At 45.5% G+C, this 20,909-nt stretch overlaps 1 protein-coding gene across 11 annotated transcripts in view; it reads left to right on the top strand.

The window, feature by feature from the left end:
- The window catches only part of LOC125031324 (homeobox protein cut-like), a 347,203-nt gene that overhangs the window by 221,712 nt on the left and 104,582 nt on the right, over positions 1 to 20,909 (top strand). For 10 of the 11 annotated variants that reach the window (XM_047622025.1, XM_047622021.1, XM_047622020.1 and 7 more), the window contains 5 exons: positions 14,452 to 14,594; positions 15,181 to 15,387; positions 15,505 to 15,772; positions 16,096 to 16,225; positions 16,694 to 16,835. In XM_047622025.1, the coding sequence (XP_047477981.1) occupies positions 14,452 to 14,594; positions 15,181 to 15,387; positions 15,505 to 15,772; positions 16,096 to 16,225; positions 16,694 to 16,835 (890 nt within the window). The remainder of the gene's footprint in view (positions 1 to 14,451; positions 14,595 to 15,180; positions 15,388 to 15,504; positions 15,773 to 16,095; positions 16,226 to 16,693; positions 16,836 to 20,909) is intronic. The other variant, XM_047622019.1, reaches the window with a different exon arrangement.

The following is a 20,909-nucleotide window of genomic DNA, read 5'->3' as shown; positions in this document are numbered from 1 at the left end:
TCTCTCTCTCTCTCTCTCTCTCTCTCTCTCTCTCTCTCTCTCTCTCTCTTTCACTTTCTCTCTCTCTTTCACTTTCTCTCTCTCTCTCACTTTTTTTTCTCTCTCTTTCACGTTCTCTCTCTCTCTCTCTTTCACGTTCTCTCTCTCTCTCTTTCACTTTCTCTCTCTCTCTCTCTCTCTTTCACGTTCTCTCTCTCTCTCTTTCACTTTCTCTCTCTCTCTCTCTCTCTCTTTCACGTTCTCTCTCTCTCTCTTTCACTTTCTCTCTCTCTCTCTCTCTCTTTCACGTTCTCTCTCTCTCTCTTTCACGTTCTCTCTCTCTCTCTTTCACTTTCTCTCTCTCTCTCTCTCTCTCTCTTTCACTTTCTCTCTCTCTCTCTCTCTCTCTCTTTCACTTTCTCTCTCTCTCTCTCTCTCTTTCACTTTCTCTCGGCCAGCCAAGTTTGCCAGACGGTCTGTTCCATTTTCTCGCAGGCGCCGTTCGTTCGACTTCTCATCACCATTCTCTTGATTTAGCAGTTTCTCGAACCTATGCCGTCGTTTATAATTACCCCTTTGCGTTTCCTCCTTCCCCTCTTTATTCTTTTCTTCCCCTTGTTCTTTCCGCTAAATGAATTCTTATCTTACTCTTTCTGCTGTTTTAGCTGTGCCTTCTTAACCATTTTCTCTTCTTCCCTAAGGCTCATTCTTTTTCTCTTTGTATATTTTCTTCCTTCTCCCACTTTTCGTAAACTTTACTTTCGCCCTTTCCTTTCCCCATTCGTAACTCCCCTTCCTTCCTCTTCGCTTCCCTCCCTAAGCCTCCTTCCCCACTTCGCTTCCCCTCCTCCTCGTCCTCCACCGCCTCCTCCCTGCGCCGCCCTCTCCTCCTCCCCCTTCCTGCCCCCTCCCCGGGCCCCATCAGCGCCCCTACCTAACACCATCGCCTGGAAGTAACATAATGACCCCCAAAACAGCATCGTGAATTAAGACTCCAACTAACGAACGAGAATATCGCCCCATTTGCTTAATCAATACCATTGACTACTAATAATATGTTATACTAATTAGCAGTTACAGCAATGTATTAAGACGTTAACCGGCGTCTCATCGAAGGAACGATTTTAGTCCCTGTGCCGGGGAGGAGGAAGGGCTAAACTCGCCCGGATTTGGGATCGTGATGTAGAACAGTCTGCAACCCAGGGAGGAAATTTGCAAAGCAAGATCATCTTTTACTCAAACTATCAAGTCAATTTTGGTAGTTCGAACTGACCTGAATACTACGAGTTCCAACTTATTGTCATGTTAATTCGCCTTTTTGTTATGGCACATAGAAAGAGCCAAGTTGTGTAGGATCATAAAAAACGGCTAATAATTACCCGAGGATTTAGAGATGAGGATGTTTTGTGTCCTTTCCGGGATACATCCATCACGACGTCGAGGCTGAAAGAGAGAATAATTATAGTTGACCAAAATTATTACCGTAATTTATACTGTGAAGAGTCTAAGACTTCAGCTGAAATGAGGCACTCGGAGGCGGAAGAGGAGGAGGAGGAGGAGGAGGAGGAGGAGGAGGAGGAGGAGGAGGAGGAGGAGGAGGAGGAGGAGGAGGAGGAGGGTAGGAGGAGAGGGAAGTGGAGTAACAGTAGTGAGTAGAGATTGGAAATATAAAAAAAAAAAAAAAGAGGAGGAAGATGGGAGCAAGTGAGGGTGGAGGTGGAAATGGAGAATGAAGCGGACGAGGAGCAGAAGGAGGAAAAAAGTAAGAGAAGGAGATTGGGAGCCTCATTATGCAGACAACGAGAATGTAGTAGAAAGGAAGATTAGACGGAGAAATGATCAGCGACGGAGGAGGGCATGAAAAACCGGTAGGGTGGAATGACCGAGATAACGAAGAAAGAATGAATATAAAATTAACAAAAGCAAAAAAAAAAAAAAAAATAAAATAAAATAAAAGCACGAAATGTATACTAAAGCAAAGGTTCAACAGAAACCACGTAGGCCATAGTATCAGAGAGAGCAAAATAAGCATAAAGACAAACTTGTAAAGATGCATAAAAAGAGAACAAAAACCACTTCATGATTACTTGGTTATGCCATCGACCAAAGATCCTCCGCGGGGGAAAGATAAAAAAGGATAAATAAGGAGGAGAGAGAAAGACAAAAGGCAAAAAGAAAGAAAGAGAGAGAAAAAAAACACAAGATTGACATCGCGAAAATTTTGCTAGACTTGTACTCCTTTGGGCGTTACAGAAGATAATGGCAAGTCCAATTATAACGGGAATATCTACGCCAAAATGGGGCTCGGGGAAATGTTTCTTATTGAGCCCCCCCCCCCCCCCCTCCATCTTCCCTCTGCCCCCCTCTCCCCCCTCCTCTAACTCTCCCCACCATGAATTCAACTCGGCCCTAATACCACCTCATCCCTTTCTTCCACCGGAAATAGAAAATCAACAAAAACACGTGAAAAAGAAAAGATTAAGCAAAAAAACAGACATAAAATCAGCTGATCTTGACGGACAATAGCGCCAGGGTGTTAGATTAACCGCAGAGGGAAAAAAAAGAGAGCCGTAAAAACACCTCGAACGTCACGGATGTTACAGCACAATTTCGCCATCATTATTAGCAACAATCACCATCAATACATCCATTTATGTATGTAAAAAATAGTCGGAAAAAAACGCTTGCAAGTTTTTTTTTATCTTCTCTTAACTCTGCATATTCAAGATCATTATCACAACACCATCGCAGAGCTTCACATAACCGACGACATCAGTAAGCATGAGGTCAACGACACAGACGCACAGACCCAGCATGTACATAACCAAATATCCGCCACATAACTAACGCGCTTGAGATGAAACCACATAACCGACGCCGTCATGAGATCAACACCACAACAGAACAGCGAGCGCCACGCAACATACTCGAAGTGCGGCAACATCACCGCCCTGCGCTAGTTAGCTTATTAGCGTTTTTGCAAGGCGTTGCGAGGAAGATCAAAGCGAAGACGCGATCCGACCGGGACTGCCCGTGGATGGAAACAAATCAATGAGTGCGGGGGCAAGTTATGGCAGTCGAAGAAGGTCTTGCGAGATGTTGCACGCAGATTAGTGGATTGAATACGACATATGGCGAGGGCTTCGTGGACCTTGGTTGGCTGGGTTGACTCTTTCCACCCTCTGTCTTCTCTCCCATTTACTCTGCATAAATCGCTGATACTGCAGTGTGTGTTTAAGCTACGATGATTTGTAGGATTTTTTTTCTGCGATCGCTGCAAGTTATAATTTGCCCAAGCATTTCTCTTTTCTAAAAATCTCTCGGAACGTCGCATGCATTGTAGACCCCCACCCCCTACGCAACATCGCGCCCCCATCCGTCTCATCTGAACCCCTTCTTGCCTCCAGCATTCTACTGTCTCGCACACGCGTCCCCACACCCCCTCCCCTCCCGCCGTGCCGCGTAGCTTCGGCCCCTCGGAGGAGTCCTCAACTCGGTCATATCCCTGGCAGACGTCCTCAGTATGGGTCCTAGGATCCCTATTTTCTTACGTCACCAAGGGGCGTGGTGGCTCTTTGTGGCCTCCGCCCTGGGTCTCGTTCCTCCCGTCAGAGGGTCTTGATGAAGTCTTTGTAAGAACGAAAAGCCTTCATGAGGTCTTTGTGGAGGCGGGCACGGCGGGCCGCATTGTTCGTCCCCCTCCCCGTCCTGGCGTGTGCACGGGGCCACCGCCGTGTCACACGCCGGAGTTCAGGTATCATGAGACATTAGGGCTTCGGACGGAGGCTGTAATTAAGGGGTCTCCCAGCCTATGTGTCGTGCACTACTGTATTATAACAACATAAACGGTTAGATTAGCCTCAAGGATAATGTTAAGGTCCGCTGTCTTCCTTAAACGATGTACTTGAAGATAATGGATATCACATTAAGCGTTTTTCCCATAACAAATATGGTGTAATAACAAATTACTAGAACCTCTCCAGATGTAGAGGCATAAGGTAGACGTACAGCAGCCATATGTAATCCCCTTCATCAGAATATGTAATTCTGAATCTGTATTGTTAGCTCTGATTTATTTACTCTGATGGTAGATTCTGTGAAAATCGCGGGGGTCACTGACACTCTGTCTTTCCCCGTATGCAGAAGGTTTATGATCACAAATTTCTTATGATAATTGCGAACCCATGTTCAAGCGGCTAAATTGCATATGATACAAAAAGAAAATAAAAACAGTCGAACATTTATCTTCAGCAGCACGGAGTAAGTGCACCTCGCTTTCCTTGTGTCGCGGAACGGATCACCGTCCTTAAGCCTTGTCACGGACGTCTGTTAATCTCCGTCACCAGCTCTGCCTCGACCCTCTCACAGGCGACGCGGCTCCTGCACGTCCGCAAAAAAGGAAGAAAAAAAGTCGGCCGTTCCCTTAACGCGGGCTAGCAATCATTATCTCACACATGTGTTTTTGATATTAGCCAAAATGGGGCTGAGACGATGTCAGAAAGGCGATTATCGCGGAGGTGGAATGTTTGTGTGCGGGTCGTGGATGGAGCGGGGGAGGGAAATGGAGGCAGGAGATTGCGAATGAGTAGTACACTATTTGCCGTCGTCTTTGTCTTCTGCCTTGATTGTCTTGCTTAGATAATTCCCCAACAGAAATAACGGCCGCGTATTTCGCCAAGCGCGGAATATTATGCGCAAAACAAATGTCTCGAATTCTGATCTTCTCTTTTTCTCATCTCCATTTCTGTAAGTCACTGAAGACCTCAAGGAGCTCGCACTACTTTCGCAACGTCTGACCCTTCTCTCTTCGCCTCCCCTTCTCCCCTTCCCTCCTTCTCCCCTATCCCCCTTCTCCCGTTTCCCCCTTCTACACCCGGATATCATCTTGCTGTAAAACCTGCGAGTGTGAAGGATTGAAGCTGAGACACACGCGCTTCCAACCCCAGCGATACACAGTTCCGTAGTGAGTGATACCCTCCGCATACACTCGCACTTGCCAGGCCCGGCCTCCCTCTGCTATCTTTCATTTTCAGTGGATAGGCGTTCCATGCGTCGGAAATGGACTTTCGTAGACTTTCTATTTCAACGCCAACATTCTGCTTAGATAATCATCTCATCAGCTCTTACTAGGGGACATTAGACGTACACACATAATTTTAGCCATACATTGAAGATTCAACAGAGAAATACGGGCCAGCCAGCGCTGTGTGGCCGCCGGCGATGCTAGAGGGGGAGGGTAAGTCCGTGTTTTTCTCATTAGTAGCAAACCAGTCGCCTCTTACCGCCCGCCCGCCCGCCGCTAGTGCCCTTACCCCCGCCCCCCTTATCCTATGACACGCATCCTACATATCCTGCCCGAAGCATTAATCTCTCCCCGTGATAACATTACTGACTATGACACCCATTTCGTTCTTGTCGTGCGTCTGTTCGTTTTTCCCTTGCTGGTTCTCGGTTTGATTTCGACGTCGGTTTCAGCTCTGTTTGCGCTTATAAATCACCCTCCGTCTCGAAATCAGCAGTATATACACGGAAACTTCCTCTCGGCGCCGAAAGCACGGTCTTCCGCCAACAATGGCATCAAAAAATATCCGTTTGATCAACCGACAGAAGATGCATCAGTTAATTTGGCCGTATGTGAGACTCCGGCGGCACCAGCATGACATCTGCCTGACGATCGCTCGCAGGCCCGAGGGTCATGCATCATCCCACCGGAAGTGTCCACCTTACAAGGCGTCAGGATATTATGATGCACGATGCTCATCTTACAGATGCATGTACACATTCATATACATGTGTAAATATACACTCACATGTGTGCGTTTTTACAAAACTTACTAGTATATACACGTGAATCATCTGCAAATATTTAAATGAAACAGGAGAGTTTTATTAGCATGAATCAGCCAAAAGTGAACACAAGCCTGGATATAGGGGGACGTACTCACATACATGTCCACATCCAGACGCATACATTCCCATTCGCTCATACAAACACGCTCGCTTTCTCTCTCACACACACGCCACATGCATCTACACACATACACACATACAGAGAGCAGCCCGCGGGATAATCATCGTTGGTGGTCCGTCAACGCCTACGCTCCCCCCTCCTTCGCCCCCCCCCCCCTCGACCCCTCCAGTGATCACCCTCTCCCCAACTGCTCTTCTGCAACAAATCATCTGCGAGGCGTCGTGTTGCAAAGCCTCGGGTAGTCCGTCTTGCAGCGATGACGCCCAAGATGCCGGGAAGGTCTTGGAGGCGGGGTCGCGAGGCTGTTCGGAGGGACCCAGAGCTGAACTCTGAAGGATAGTTCAGGAATTAGAGGGCGCAAGTCGGCAGTTTTAATGGAAGGCAATGCATTCGTGGCCATGCATAGTTGATGAGGAGAAAAGATTAAAGAGAAGGGAAAGCCGGATATTGTCATGATTGAGCTGTGATGCCATCGGGTCGCATGGCGCGTAGGGGCTGCCTTTTCCCGCTCTTTTTCACGGATTCGAACTGTTGACGGAGGGAAACTCAAGCCTGTAAGAAGGGCTCGCTGGATCAGGCCGTGTTGACATAAGGATCTTATCTGCGTTGGGCTTTATGTCACTTAGCAAATTAAAATGTTAGGTTCGTCAATCCCACTTTTAAAAATAGACACGTCGGGCCTTTGACATCAGTGCACGACGGCGCTGTTGAGATGGTTCAGGGTGGAGAAAATTATGACGCTGAGGATTACAAAAAGAGTGTAAAAACGATAGAGAGAGCAAAAAGGGAAGAAAGACAGAGAGAGAGGGGGAGAGGGAGAGAGAGAAGTAGAGGAGAAGGGACTGACGACCAACAGCACCGAGCGTGACTTACATGGCTGCAATGGCGAGGCGGGTGCGGTGTTTGAAGAACAAAGTGCAAAGCCGCCAACAGCCCTCCTCCCTCCCTCCCTCCCTCCGTCCCTCCTGTACCTCCCACTGCCCTCCCGGCTTCCCTCCCCTCCCCCTTCCCTCCCTCTCCCTCTCCCTGCACGTCTCGAGCACAAACATTCCCTCCTTTCCTCCTCTCCCCTCCCCTCTCTGTCCTTCCCTCCCATGTTCGTTCACATGTTACCAGCCACTGCGTTAAGCAACCCTCGTTTTGCTTGCTTGTTGCACGGGTCATTAGGCACATCTCAGATTCTGATGAAGGAGGAGTGCAAGACAGAACCAAGAGGAAGGAAGAAGACCCGAGAAGAAGAGGGGGAATGATGCATGAAGAGAAGAGGAGGGGGAGGAGGGGAAGGGGGAGGAGCACAGAATGTTTTCAGGGCTAAAGGGATGCGACGATAGAAGAGATTAACGTGTTGAAATAGAGCATAAATAATAACAAACAGAAAGAGAAATGAGGAGCAGCATGAAAAGTGCTTGCATGCATGTTTGTTGGTACTTGTGTATGTGTGTGGGTGCGTGTGTAGATGTGTGTGGAGAGAGAGAGAGAGAGAGAGAGAGAGAGAGAGAGAGAGAGAGAGAGAGAGAGAGAGAGAGAGAGAGAGAGAGAGAGAGAGAGAGAGAGAGAGAGAGACTGTTTGTTTGTGTCCGTGTGCCCAAGTACCACTAAGTTGCTTATTATGACACAGCACAAATCCTCAAAAAAGTCAAAACAAAACAAACCAAAAGCAACACTAATAACAACAACAGCAAAAAAATGGAAACATTGATAAATAAAATAGAAAAATACCCTCCTTATGATTTATATATATATATATAAAACTTTGATGCGAAATGAACGTTTTCAATCTTTTGAAAGTTTGAATAGTGGAAAGTGCATCGTCGCTGCTGCTGATACTAACAGTGACCATAATAAAGATGATGTGATTATGATTCATGGTGACGTTAAGTACACCAACAATGGCAATGCTGATTACACCGATGATGATGATAACTGTAAAAATAATGATGATGATGATGATGATGATGATGATATAGGGTAAGGGTAAAAATGGAAATGATGATATAACAGTAATGATAATTATAAAGATCCTTCTGATAATTACAAGAGATAATGATAACAAAAATTATAATACTAATAATACGGACTAAAACTAATGGCTAACAATAATCCTGATTTAGTAAAAAATGACAAATAGTTGGTGTTATTGGTTTCTTATCATTATATTGATGTTAGTATTGATAGTAATAAAACTATGATATGGTTATAATAACAATAATGATGAGGAAATAACAATGGTAATGAAGATAACAACATTGAGGATAGTCATAATGATTAACAAATGAGGACGATTATCATAATTATTAAGGCAAGGACAACAACAGTAATTCTGGATTAGGAATACCATAAACGACAATTAATCATAACGACCCAGACATCGTTATTAGAAGATATGAAAGTGAGGATTTAATTAACCACCGCGGATTCCTCAGCTGCCGAAGCGTAAGTAGCTGAATTCCTGAGCCGCTCAGCCGCCTCCCTTCCTTTTAAGCTCTTATGCAAGTCGTCTATGCGAAATTTGAGCGCCTACAAAGGCCATATCAAAATGTCATCCCAGCAGCCCGGCAATTGCAAGGCATCGCGGCCGTGCAACCGAACACCGTGCCCAGAATGACAATAATTAAGGGGTCCCATTAATAGTGCTCAAGCCACTACCACCACCGATGCCCCCCCACCCCCCACTCCCATGCCCTCTTCTGCCCCCCCCCCCCCCCCACACACACATCCTGCCCTCTTCCCCCATCATCCTCTATCGCCCTCCCTCCCCCTTCCTGCCCCTTCCACTCCCCCTCTACTGCCCCCTCCCCATCATCCTCTATCTCCCGCCTACCCTTCCCCCCTTTTCCCCTCCCCCAACCCTCCCCCCAATTCAAATTCACCACCGGCACCATTTTAGCGAGAACAATTGTAATCGTGTATTTGCTTTCTATTATTAGTTGAAATTCGAAAGTCTATACGTTTATTTCCCAAAAAATTGGAGAGCCCGATTTACAATCGTGGCATGAAGCATAGAAAAGAAAATACAGCATTGATATTCATTCAGTAAATACCCGAAGAAAATTTTTAAAAAGAAGAAAAAAAAAAATAAAAGAAAAAATAAAATCCAATTAAAGGGTTGAATATTGATGAACTGTAATTGAAAACAAGCATCGCCGACCGGCCTGCTGTAGCAAATGGTAAACAACAATAATCATAGTAGATGCCGCGCGTTGACCTTTGGGGAAGAGTGGCTTCGGGGGCCCTCCATGACTCACGCCCTTGGGAGGGAGGGGCTGGGGCGCGGGTGGCCGCCCGTTGGTATGTGTCTCCGAGAACCGCCAGGATTACGAGTTCGGGCAGAGAGGACTATGGTGGGCGGGGCGGGGGTCACGTGGGCGGTGAACAGGGCGTGTGCGGTAGAGTTTGTTCAAGGTGATGGCACAGCCAGCAGGGTTTAGAAGGGGAGGGGAGTTATGTGGCGTGCAGCAGGGGGGGGGGAGGCGGAGGAGGAGGCGAGACTGAAGGAATTGGGTAGTAGCGTGGGTGGCGTGGCTGCTAGGGCGTTGAAGGAGTGGAGGAGAGGCGTTGGATTCGATCGTGTCTGGAGCTGAAGAGGTGAGGAGGACAGAGAGGACTTTAAAGATCGGGACGAGGCATTTGGGCATGTGGACGTAGCTTGTGGGTGGCGGAGACAGAAGGGCTTTCGGGAGGTCAACACGGCGTCGGCGGGGGTAGGGGCGTGAGTGGGGGCGGGGAGGGGGAGGCTCTATGAACGTAGCGATCACGTGACGCCTCGGGAGGATTTTTGGGATTCCTGGTGTGACGACGCCCGCGGCCGCTGGATGGACGGGCGTGTTTGTTTGGACTTGGACTGAAGAGCCGTTTTTCAGTCTCGACGATCTGATAAAGGTGCGAGGATAATGCGCGTGCTAGGGCATGCGAGGCGTTGGGTGGCGAGCATAGCAACCTTCTCGATTAGCAACATTGTTGAATTGCAAATGCAAACGCTGACGGATCAGTAACAGATAAAGATGAAGTTATTTTTAGAAATATCTTTGTGCTCACTCTTTCTCCCAGCCAAGTTACTTCCTCTCCCTCCTCTTCGACCAAAATCAAAGCCACTAATTCCAGCTTAAGTAGTACATGTATCATACGAACACCGTAAATACCATAGTTAGTGTGGCGTAACCACAGTTGACAGCCGCAAATCACAGCAGCCATTATCACTGCCAATCAGAATGCGTCCTGAGCCTATCACCACATCCGCCCATCAGTAGATCAAACCATTCGCCCAATCAGCCTCCAATCGTGAGTAGCCAGTCGCACTCTCGTATTCCGAAAACGGCCGCCTGATCGCGTGGATGGAAAGCTGATGATAGGGGCAGACGGAGGCTATTGCAGGAGGTTATTAGGTGTTGCGCTGCAGTTGATTGCGGGTTACGTGTCGTCTTATCCGTGGGTTCGCTTCCTCTTCGACGTGTTGTGTTTATATTGTGGAGGTAATGGGTCGTGATTGCGGGGTGGGCGGTGTCAAAGCGAGGAGGACGGGGAGTCTGCGGGCGGGACCAGAGCCCCTCCTCGTAACGGTGGGCGTGTATGTGTGGGCATGTGTCTGAAAGACTTTCCTGTGTAATGTGGATTAACACACAAGCACATATATATCTTCATCTGTTGATTTATCTAGCTATATATGCTACACACACACGCACGCACACACACACACACACACACACACACACACACACACACACACACACACACACACACACACACACACACACACACACACACACACACACACTGCCGTATAATCACCGAATCAGCCATCACTGGCCACCACTGCCCCCATCATTATCGCCACAGCTACTGACAGGATTACAATAAAATCGGACCGCCAATAGTCGCGATAAATCTATCCATCATTATCATCATAACAGGCACCATCAGCACTATCACGAAAGTGCGTGTCGCTCTTGTCCACACTGGCGTCTCCAGAGCGATATGTCGCAGTAGGAGGAAGGCTTGATAAGCTCGACAAAAACATTACTGATAAAATGTGGTAGTGAGGAGAGCATTAAATGAAAAAATAACTGGCAAAATAAGGAAAAAAATCAAGGCGAGATTATTGTCTGGGAGCAATTATACAAGGGAAGAGAGAGAGAGAGAGAGAGAGAGAGAGAGAGAGAGAGAGAGAGAGAGAGAGAGAGAGAGAGAGAGAGAGAGAGAGAGAGAGAGAGAGTTGCGTGAGAGAAAATTAAATTAAAGTGCTATAGTCCGTTTCGTGTGTCGTGTCTTGCATTAACATATGATCATTGATTCAGAGGCCAGGCTTTACTTGTTGCATTAGCTCATTTTCATATTGTTTAGATCCATTAAATTTCGACGTTTATGTCACGGAATGCTGGATAATACCTGTGATGACATTTCAATATTCTACAAGGGATGTCAAACGCATTTATGAATAACACAGAGACAGACAAGGTTTGGCGGATAAAAAGAAAACGTTTCCAAACCAATTTGGACCCGTTCGTACATAGCTCTGTTGGCACAATAGACGCCGAGGCAGTAATAGGCGAACAAAAGACGACACGGCGGATCCGATCGCCTTACCACCGCCGCTGCACTCAGATACACGAGCCAATCAAAGCTATCCGATTGCTTTCCAAGTAGCGCTATAAGAGATGAGTTGGGTGGGTTCTTGTAGTGCCTTTGTTTCACATGTCATGTCATGGGCCACAAGCACGTTCAAATGCAAAACAAATATTTTCAGTACAGATAGAATCACTGGTAAATAATACTTAGAAAAAAAACAAAAAAAAAACACAGGCGTAAGCCCAAGCATCTACATAGATACTTGTGTTGATCGACACACACATATATATATATGTGTGTGTGTTTTTATGTGAATATGTATGTATATATGTATGTATGTATGTATGTATGTATGTATGTATGTATGTATGTATGTATAATATATATATATATATATATATATGTATATATATGGAGAGAGAGAGAGATAGAGAGAGAGAGTGAGAGAGTGAGAGAGTGAGAGAGTGAGAGAGTGAGAGAGTGAGAGAGTGAGAGAGAGAGAGAGAGAGAGAGAGAGAGAGAGAGAGAGAGAGAGAGAGAGAGAGAGAGAGAGAGAGAGAGAGAGAGAAAGAAAGAAAGAAAGAAAGAAACAGTGAGAGACAGGCAAATACTTAGATAAATAGATGGGTATAGATACGCTCACACACACAATGCGAAATCGGCAACTTTGCTTGAACTATAAACTCTCTAAATCTAATTATTTCAAGGAAGTCTGGCAGCGGAAGGTGGAATTCAATCGTCAAAACCAAGGATGTGAGCAATAACGGAACAGATTTGTAATTTGTCAATGTCATTATCAAGACCTATTGTCCGCGGGGTTACCCTTCGTCTAGGCCGTTGCGCTCCAACTGATACTCATTTTCGATTTCCTTACCTTTAGAAAAAATATATTATAAAATCATGTGTTTCGTGCAGGGTAGCCATTAGTAGCATTGTGTTGAATTTTTTGTCTGTCTGGTGACCTCTCTTTCTCTCTGTTTCTCTCTTTCCTTTTTTTTCTCTTTCTTTCTTTCGTTCTCTTTCTCTCTCTGTCTCTCTTTCTGTCTCTGTCTCTCTGTCTCTCTCTCTGTGTCTCTCTCTCTCTTTCTCTCTCTCTCTCTCTCCCTCCTTCCCCCTCCCTCTCTCTCCCTCCCTCTCCCTCTCTCTTTCAACCTTTTTTGCAAGATTTACTGTATCATATCCATCACTGTTTATGTATGATACGAACTGCACGAATATAACCAATCTTTTAACTGCAGTTTCTCCACTAAATATGCCCGTTAGTAAAAGCGATATACACATGTTCTAACAGTAATGTTACTCTTTATTGTCACCGTTGTAACTGATTTTGAATTACAGCATTAAATGCGAGTTTAGCTTAGATTAAAATGGTTGCCTAGAATCATTAAAAGATCAACACGTTTTCTCTTTTTTTTGCGTGGAAAACAACAAAGAGTTTGTTCGCAAATAATCGTGATAACTTAATCGTTACCATCAAGCATTCTGATTCAGCGTTCCCTTTGCATATTGAAATGCACACAGCGGATGGATAGATATATTGAAGAAGGAAGAATGTTATGATAAGCTACTATCAGCTGTGGCTGTTTGTCTGTCGAACGGTTTTTCTCTGTCTCTGTTTTTCTGTTTATCTTTCTGTTTCTCTTTCGATCTGTCTGCCTCATTCACTCACTAACTCAGTCATTCTCTCTCTCTCTCTCTCTCTCTCTCTCTCTCTCTCTCTCTCTCTCTCTCTCTCTCTCTCTCTCTCTCTCTCTCTCTCTCTCTCTCTCTCTATCTATCTATCTATCGATCTATATATATGTATATATATATATATATGTCATATAAAATACTGAAACCTCGCAGCAAATATAATTTCAATGAAAGAGTTCCTGAACCTCCTCCCAACCGCTGCAAAAAAGTCCCGAAATTCGCCGTTCCCTGCGAGCGCCAAAAACGCTTTGATTAATAGGACAAGGCGGTAAAGAACAGCGTTTTTTCGCCAGCGCCGCGCACCGCCAGTCTGATCTGCTCGAGCTTCTTATTGATAGCCTTGATGAAACCCCGACAAAGGCCCACGTGGTGTGCTGCCTCGGCCCTGCAGATGCATGACTGTTGATCTATTGCTTAATGGGCGCTCTATTGATTGCAAAATTATAGGCGTGAGCTTCCGTCAATGAGGAATGGCCAATAGCCTTAGAGAGGTGCTCACAAAAGAGTCCCATCGTGCAAGTCATTGGCGTTAATTCGAATCAGACGGACGATCGTTTCCATTCAGCGAGGGGCATCTTAAGGATTGTGTTTTGTCATTAAACGTGTTCATCAAGACGCTGTGCTCGAAGGCAGTTTCTACGTATAGAGAAGAAATGTCACTTACATTCATACATTTAGTATTGTAGATGATGTAGTTAGAATCCTGCGGAGAGCTTATCTAAGACTCCTTCTAAAACGAAGAGTAAAGACGTGCGGGCCTCTCAATCCAGCGACCCCCACCCCGGCCGCCTCCATTTCCCCCTTTGTTATACGCCGATCAAGGACAATGATTCGCGGGTTGTATTGTGTAGAAGGCCCTGTTTACCCAACACCAGTAGCGTCTCGCATCAATGGGTTCCTGATGGACCTGGCCAGCTCTCTGAATATTAAGCAGGACCTCCTGAGTGGCCGGCAGAGGGCGAGAAAGGCAGTTGTAGAGGGGCGAGAGGGAGAGAGGGAGAAGGGTGAAAGGGTTGTCCAGCGAGATGTAGTGGGACCGCCAGGCCAGAACGAATATATATTTTTCTCTTGTTCCGTATGAGTTATATTTAAATGTGGAAATAGGGGCAGTGCGTTTACATTATGTCATTTTGAAATCAAACATCATCATCAGGATTATTCATCAATTTATATGATATAATAATACATGAATTACATCCCTCTTGTGTGAAAATCCGCAGGACTTAATATTTTTCTTCTCTCCCCAGGAGCATACGAGAAGCTCGGATGGTGCCCGAAGGCCTCAGTCTACCACCCCGGTCCTTGGAGAGTCTGCTGGTGGACAGGTCGAAGTCCGAACACGATAAAATTCCCACCTCGGAGTTCGGTAAGCAGTTTCACGATGTCTATGGTAAGTGGTCAACCTCTGGTCTCTCCGTTTCGGTGGAATGTTTATTTCGTGGATGGTTTGGTTCTCTGTTTCGCGCTTTTATTCTTCAATTGCGATGGATGTATAAAGGGATGACTATGAGTTGCAGATTTTATTTATTTGTTTCCCAAACGTGTTAAATTCGATGTTTTTTGCTTGATTGTTGTTATTTCTTGGGGAATGTGGTGATAAGATAAATGCAGCCGCTTGACCACATGCTAAGGCAAATGACTTGCTTCAATTATTTTCGTCCCAGTTATTGGCAGTACTAAAACACTCTAATGTTTCCCACTTATTAATTTAAGATCATAAATATGTAATTGATGAGTATATTGAAGAATATGACATACATTTGAGAATCCTTTCCAATGGTCTGACCACAGAACTAAAACACCAGTAATTGTTATATCATATCTGCACTGCTTGGGTTGTAAACAAAATTTTATGGAAGGAAATGACACGGTAAAATCCACAGACCTTCAGCGCCTGGTCATGAGGCGGTCACTCGTTGCCTCCGCCAGGTGGGTCGTCAGCGCCAGCAGTTAATGGATGTTCCTCTCTATTCCAGGTCCTCTTCCACCCATGAGCCACTCGCATCTCCACCCACCTCTTAGGCCACACCTGCCGCCTCCGCTGGCACCTCCGCCCATGGCATCCCCACTCCAGCCTCTAGCTCCTCACCCTCCGCCGGGCACGCCGCTCCACCACCTCCTGGGTGAAGAGTGGCGGAGGTCGCTCGAAAGGTCAGCGCTAGATCGCCATCACCTAAACTCAGGTACGTTACGCCGCTCGGCCTCGTTTGCCTTTCTCGGAATCCCCTGTCATGACGTAGAAGGAATGGGCTAATTCTAGCCTTTCTGTGAGCACGAGAACTGACGCCGTGTCCCCGCAGGTCAAATGTCGCCCGACAGCGGCGGAGGGCCCGTCGAGCGATCCGACTCGAGGGAATCGCCCATCGGCGACGTGAGCATGAAGAGTCCGAGCTCGATGGCCAACGGCTTCCCCCACGAGACGAAGAGCCCCTTCCAGCCCAGGGACGACCGGTCACCCTTCAAGGACGAGATGCCCTCAATGGCCTTCAAGTTCGAGGACCGGATCACTGGAGAATCACTCATTCCGAAGGGAGATCCCATGGAAGCTCGGCTTCAGGAAATTCTAAGGTAGGACTGTGGACGCATGTTTGATTATATAATCTGTTTATCTTCTTGCCTGTTTTTATTTACACACACACACACAAATATGTATATGTGTGTATATATATATATATATATATATAATATATGTATAATATATACATATATACATATATACATACATATATATATATATATATATATATATATATATATATATATATATATATATATATATGCATATGTATGCGTACGCACGAACGGGTGCATGTGCGCGCGAGTTTTGTAACAACACACGCAGCGCCCATGAAACAACTCGCCATAACCGCCTGTCTGCCTGTCTCCCGAAGGTTCAACATGGAGAAGTTCTGTCAACAAAGCCTGGACACGCTGTGCCTGGCCCGGCGAGTGCGCGAACTCCTCTCCATTCACAACATCGGACAGCGACTCTTCGCAAAATATATCCTGGGGCTCTCGCAGGTGAGCGCGGCCGGACCGGTCGGACTTGATTCCCTTTGACGGGTTTAGGTTGTCATAATTAACTTCCTTTGACGGGGTTGGATTCTTGGTTGCAGCAGATGTGTGTAACTTGGAATTTTTACTACGTGTTCAATTATGGGGGAGTATTTTGTTGTCTTGTCCCTTTATTATTAATTTCCTCGAGTTCGCTATGTAATCTGCAAAACGAAGGATAATTGATTCTAATCATAATCATGCTGTACCATTTAGTTCTTCGGATTGCACCCCTACCTGTATACACATCAACCTCTTCCTGCAACACCCCTATAACTTCCATTTTAGACCTGCAATGACTTCCGCCACACAACCCCAATTTTGTTGTACCCTAATTTTTCTCCATCCCTCTCTCATTCAATACGTTTCCTTCCTCATTATCTGCCACTATCTTACACTCATGTGACTCCCCTCCGTGCCTCCCTCCACCCCTAGGGCACCGTCTCGGAGCTCCTGTCCAAGCCAAAGAGTTGGGACAAACTGACTGAGAAAGGCCGCGACTCTTACCGCAAGATGCACGCTTGGGCCACCGACGACAACGCCGTCTACCTCCTCAAGTCCCTCATCCCCAAGAAAGGTGAGTACCGAGAAGACTCGAGTTGGTTCTTGATGCTTTTGAGCTCGACTTTTTTGTCTCATAAAACACGGGAACTGGGTAATATAAGCTATGCCTTTTATGTCACAATTAAGACGATTACCGACGAAAGTGCACAACGGGCTCACTCGGAAGCCTATCTTCTGGCATCCTTCCATTCTTACAAGCGTGACTGCCATCTTGCCGGCTACGAATTTTCGAATCGAGTGATGGATGAATCCTGTTTTATCCTCTTAAAGTTGTTAATGTTCATTTGGTGTGGGTGGAAGACACGCAGGGTAGAAAGAGCTCGGAGAACACAAGAAGCTGAGGAAGGGGGGGGGGGGCAGTGAAGGGGGTTGTTATTTGGGTTTTTATGGGTATGTGAGGGACTCATAGGACAATTTAAGTGTGGGTTTATAGGCGTTATTTCAGAGCTTTTATATGGATTCTTGGGGGTGCCTAGGGGCTTCGTAGGCTAAATCGGAACATTTATATATAGTGTTAGAATTAACTTTATTACACGATTTATGGTTAGGATAACATAAAGACTATGTTCCACTCTTTATTTTTATCGCATGTAAGAAGAGGAAATGCTCTACAGTGTCTGAATAGCTCTCATTGTAAACTGGCCGTGGAACAATTGTGACGAGTTTCCATGACAAGGAAAAAGACCAGCAAACACGGGTCTGATCATACGACCGCTGGCGAGCACGAGAGAGGGACAGTGGCGAGTACACGGAGACAGACAGCAACACATGCAATGAACGAGACGTAAACAAAGATACGCATGTTAAAAAAAAAGAGTTAAAGACTTGCTTGTTGCAAGATTTTTACGTCATTGCAACTTGGTGGACTCATTTGTCCGATCCAAAACTTCGCCAGATGACCCAAATTACAGGGCAGAAGGAAAATAAGTTACATTAACATACCCCGAGCAATAAGTCTCGGTGTTGCCATGTTACGTTCATTTATGTTTACATTCTGTGTTAGACATATCTTTGTTTTCCGTCGTGATAAAGCATCGCTGCGATGGCATCTTGCAGTTTACGGTCGTCAAGAAATAGTCCGAAGTTTAAATGAAGGATTCATTTCTTGTGACAGCGAAACTTTTATTGCCTTGGCAACAATGACCGACAGTTCCTCTGTGCCATATTCGATCTTCATATGTTTTGCTCTTTGCTTCGATCAGCTTCTCCCACACTTATTATGGTATTATGGTTATTTTTTACGACGAGGGGTAAAAAATCGTCTTTTAGCCTACAATTAACTTAAACTCCCCTAATTTCAACTATACTGAGCAAAAACGAAACAATATGGGCCCTTCCTATGAATATTCAGAGCCCGAATGCATGGCTACATCAGCTCGTAAACTTCACGAAAGACACTGAAATAAATCATCCTTTGCAATTTTTACCCAGCAGTTGAACATGCACGCGAGTCGATCCCTATGACAAAGATAGATTAGGGCCAAAGTTGCATGACATGTAATGTATGTTGCAATTTAAGGAGTCAGGGTTGTCGGCAAGGCTTCAAAATACCACTGTTTCATTCCCATGATTGTGAAGCATAGCTCGAGAAAGTTGTTTGATGCTCCAAGCGATCAAAGAAATACTTTGAAATTCAATGTAACTACCAGGTAATGTCTGATAATGAATAACGTCTGTTCGCTATTTAGATCTCGATTAGATTTTGCCTTAGAAGTGCTCCCGAATCCTATTCTAAATTCTGGGAAAATGCATGAGTTACTTCCTTGCACATGCCCGATTTATGCTGACCGAAAGCTATAATTTTGGTAGAGTTACCGCCCATCGTCGCTCGTTTTCTCTCGGCCGGCCCTCACCTGGAAGACTCCTTAATACAACAGTAGCGGCCTTTCCTATGTGTTTGTATACAAGAAAAATGTGGTATCGCTCATGTTCGAAGGTACACATAACAAATTTCATAATTACCGTCCTGTGGTTACCCGCGTACTTCAGCTGTATGGTTTATGAGATGTAAGCTTGAGAGGAAACCTTAAACATTGATTTTACGATCTTGCATTATTCAAAATGAGATGTAAAGTTTTTTTTTTTTGTTCTTCTTTCGTATGTCGTATTTCATAATTTTCGTTACACATGACGGTCTAATTAAAAAAAGGACATTTCAAAGGAAGAACACAAAGCGCAAGGATAAACTCGGTGCTCAAAATGACTCGGTAAAACTCGTGTGAGAGCGCCATTGAATTCGGAGCAAGAAGTTTGTCGTTGACCAATGGCTCGATTAGTCTGGATTACGCACGTCATCAAAGGCCTCTCTCTTCCCAATTAACGAGTCGTTGTTCGATCCCGTAATCTGATTTGAATTTCCCGCCATTAATGGTTATGTTCGCGACACAGCGAGAGGGAGAGAGAGGGGGAGGGGGGGGGAAAGGCGACTGAGTCAACCCAGTTAGTTTAGAGCGTCTCGGTACTGAGTTTGTATATTTGCTTTGCCTGTGAATAATTTCATTTCAGAAAATTGTTCTTGACGGTGAGTTTTTTTTTTTTTTTTTTTTTTCTATGTGTGTCTGATCGTATTCCTGAAACGGATACTGGAGTGAGTGATTATATATACGCAATTAAATTCGAGTTAATGATTTTATACTCTAGTGTTTACAAATATCTGAGGCGATACGTGACGAGTGATATGTTCGAGCAAACCATTTTTTTTTTCTTTCTTTTTTTTCGAGGCACTCCCTTTTGGAAACCCCGTCAAGGGTTCCATTGTGAGTTGTTGTCCAAGTTTCTGAAAAGGCTTATTTTTTCTACTAATTATAGCCTTCCTGCCAGGCTCTAATTACTGCCATACATCATCTTATTATGAACCCAACCGAAACGGTCTTCAGTGGCATGGTAGTTCATTTGCATATGGGCAATAATGAGTTAATAATTGCTGTGCTTACCAGTTCAACGGACAAGAGGTCTTCCCGCACACGTCGCCATTACTGTGCAAGAACGCGTTACGCTAAAAACACACACAAAAAAATATACAGTCTAATGGTTTTTATGGCGAACGTGCTCCGATCTCATGGTAGTAACGGGTGAAATATTGACGAGCCTCCGCTGATGACACAAGCGGACAGGAAGCAGAGGTAGCGCCGCGGTGCTGCGCAAGAACCAGAAAGACAGAAAAAGACAGGATAAAAAGAGGAAAAAGGAAAGAGAGCGGGAGACTGGTAGAAAAGGGGAGGGACAGGTATAGATAGATAGATAAATAAATAGATAGATATATAGATAAATAGAGATATAGATAGATAGATAGATAGATAGACAAATACAGGTATATATATATATGTGTGTGTGTGTGTGTGTGTGTGTGTGTGTGTGTGTGTGTGTGTGTGTGTGTGTGTGTGTGTGTGTGTGTGTGTGTGTGTGTGTGTATATATATATATATATATATATATATATTTATATATATATATATATATATAGAGAGAGAGAGAGAGAGAGAGAGAGAGAGAGCGAGAGCGAGAGCGAGAGCGAGAGCGAGAGCGAGAGCGAGAGCGAGAGCGAGAGCGAAAGCAAGAGCGAGAGAGGCTATAGGGAGAACGAGAATGAGACGGCGGACCCAGCGAGAGGGACGGCGTGCCCCTGGGCTGTGAGTCTGCCTCGGTGATTTATATTCTATCGTCGCTATCAATCGGCAATGGAGGGATAATTAGATGCGGGTGGTGGCAATCATTGCTGTGATATATGGAGGCAGATCCCGATCATTGAAGGTGAACATGATATATGAGCATGATCAACGACCGCAGCCAGGTGATGTATTGAACATGACGGGACAGCTTATGAACCGGAAGCAGACCAAACAAAGGTGATGGCGGAGGCAACAAAAGAGTTCATAATTTCCTGTTTGGTTGATTTGTGAAGGTTCCAGTTAGTTATAAGTGATCACCATAGTGAAAAGCGGTGAGCGAGGGCGGGGATCGCGGAGGAGGGGGAGGGAACTAGAGTGGGTGAGGGTGAGTCACGACAGATCTTGGGGCGCCTGGTGGTGGCGGTGGGCGGGTGGGTGGGTGGCGGTGGGCGGGTGGGTGGCGCGAAGTGTCGGCAGCGG

Source organism: Penaeus chinensis, chromosome 12 (genome assembly GCF_019202785.1).
Source record: "Penaeus chinensis breed Huanghai No. 1 chromosome 12, ASM1920278v2, whole genome shotgun sequence".
Classification (NCBI taxonomy): domain Eukaryota; kingdom Metazoa; phylum Arthropoda; class Malacostraca; order Decapoda; family Penaeidae; genus Penaeus; species Penaeus chinensis.
The sequence above is the reverse complement of the archived record's forward strand: the minus strand, read 5'-3'. Positions and strand labels throughout refer to the sequence as shown.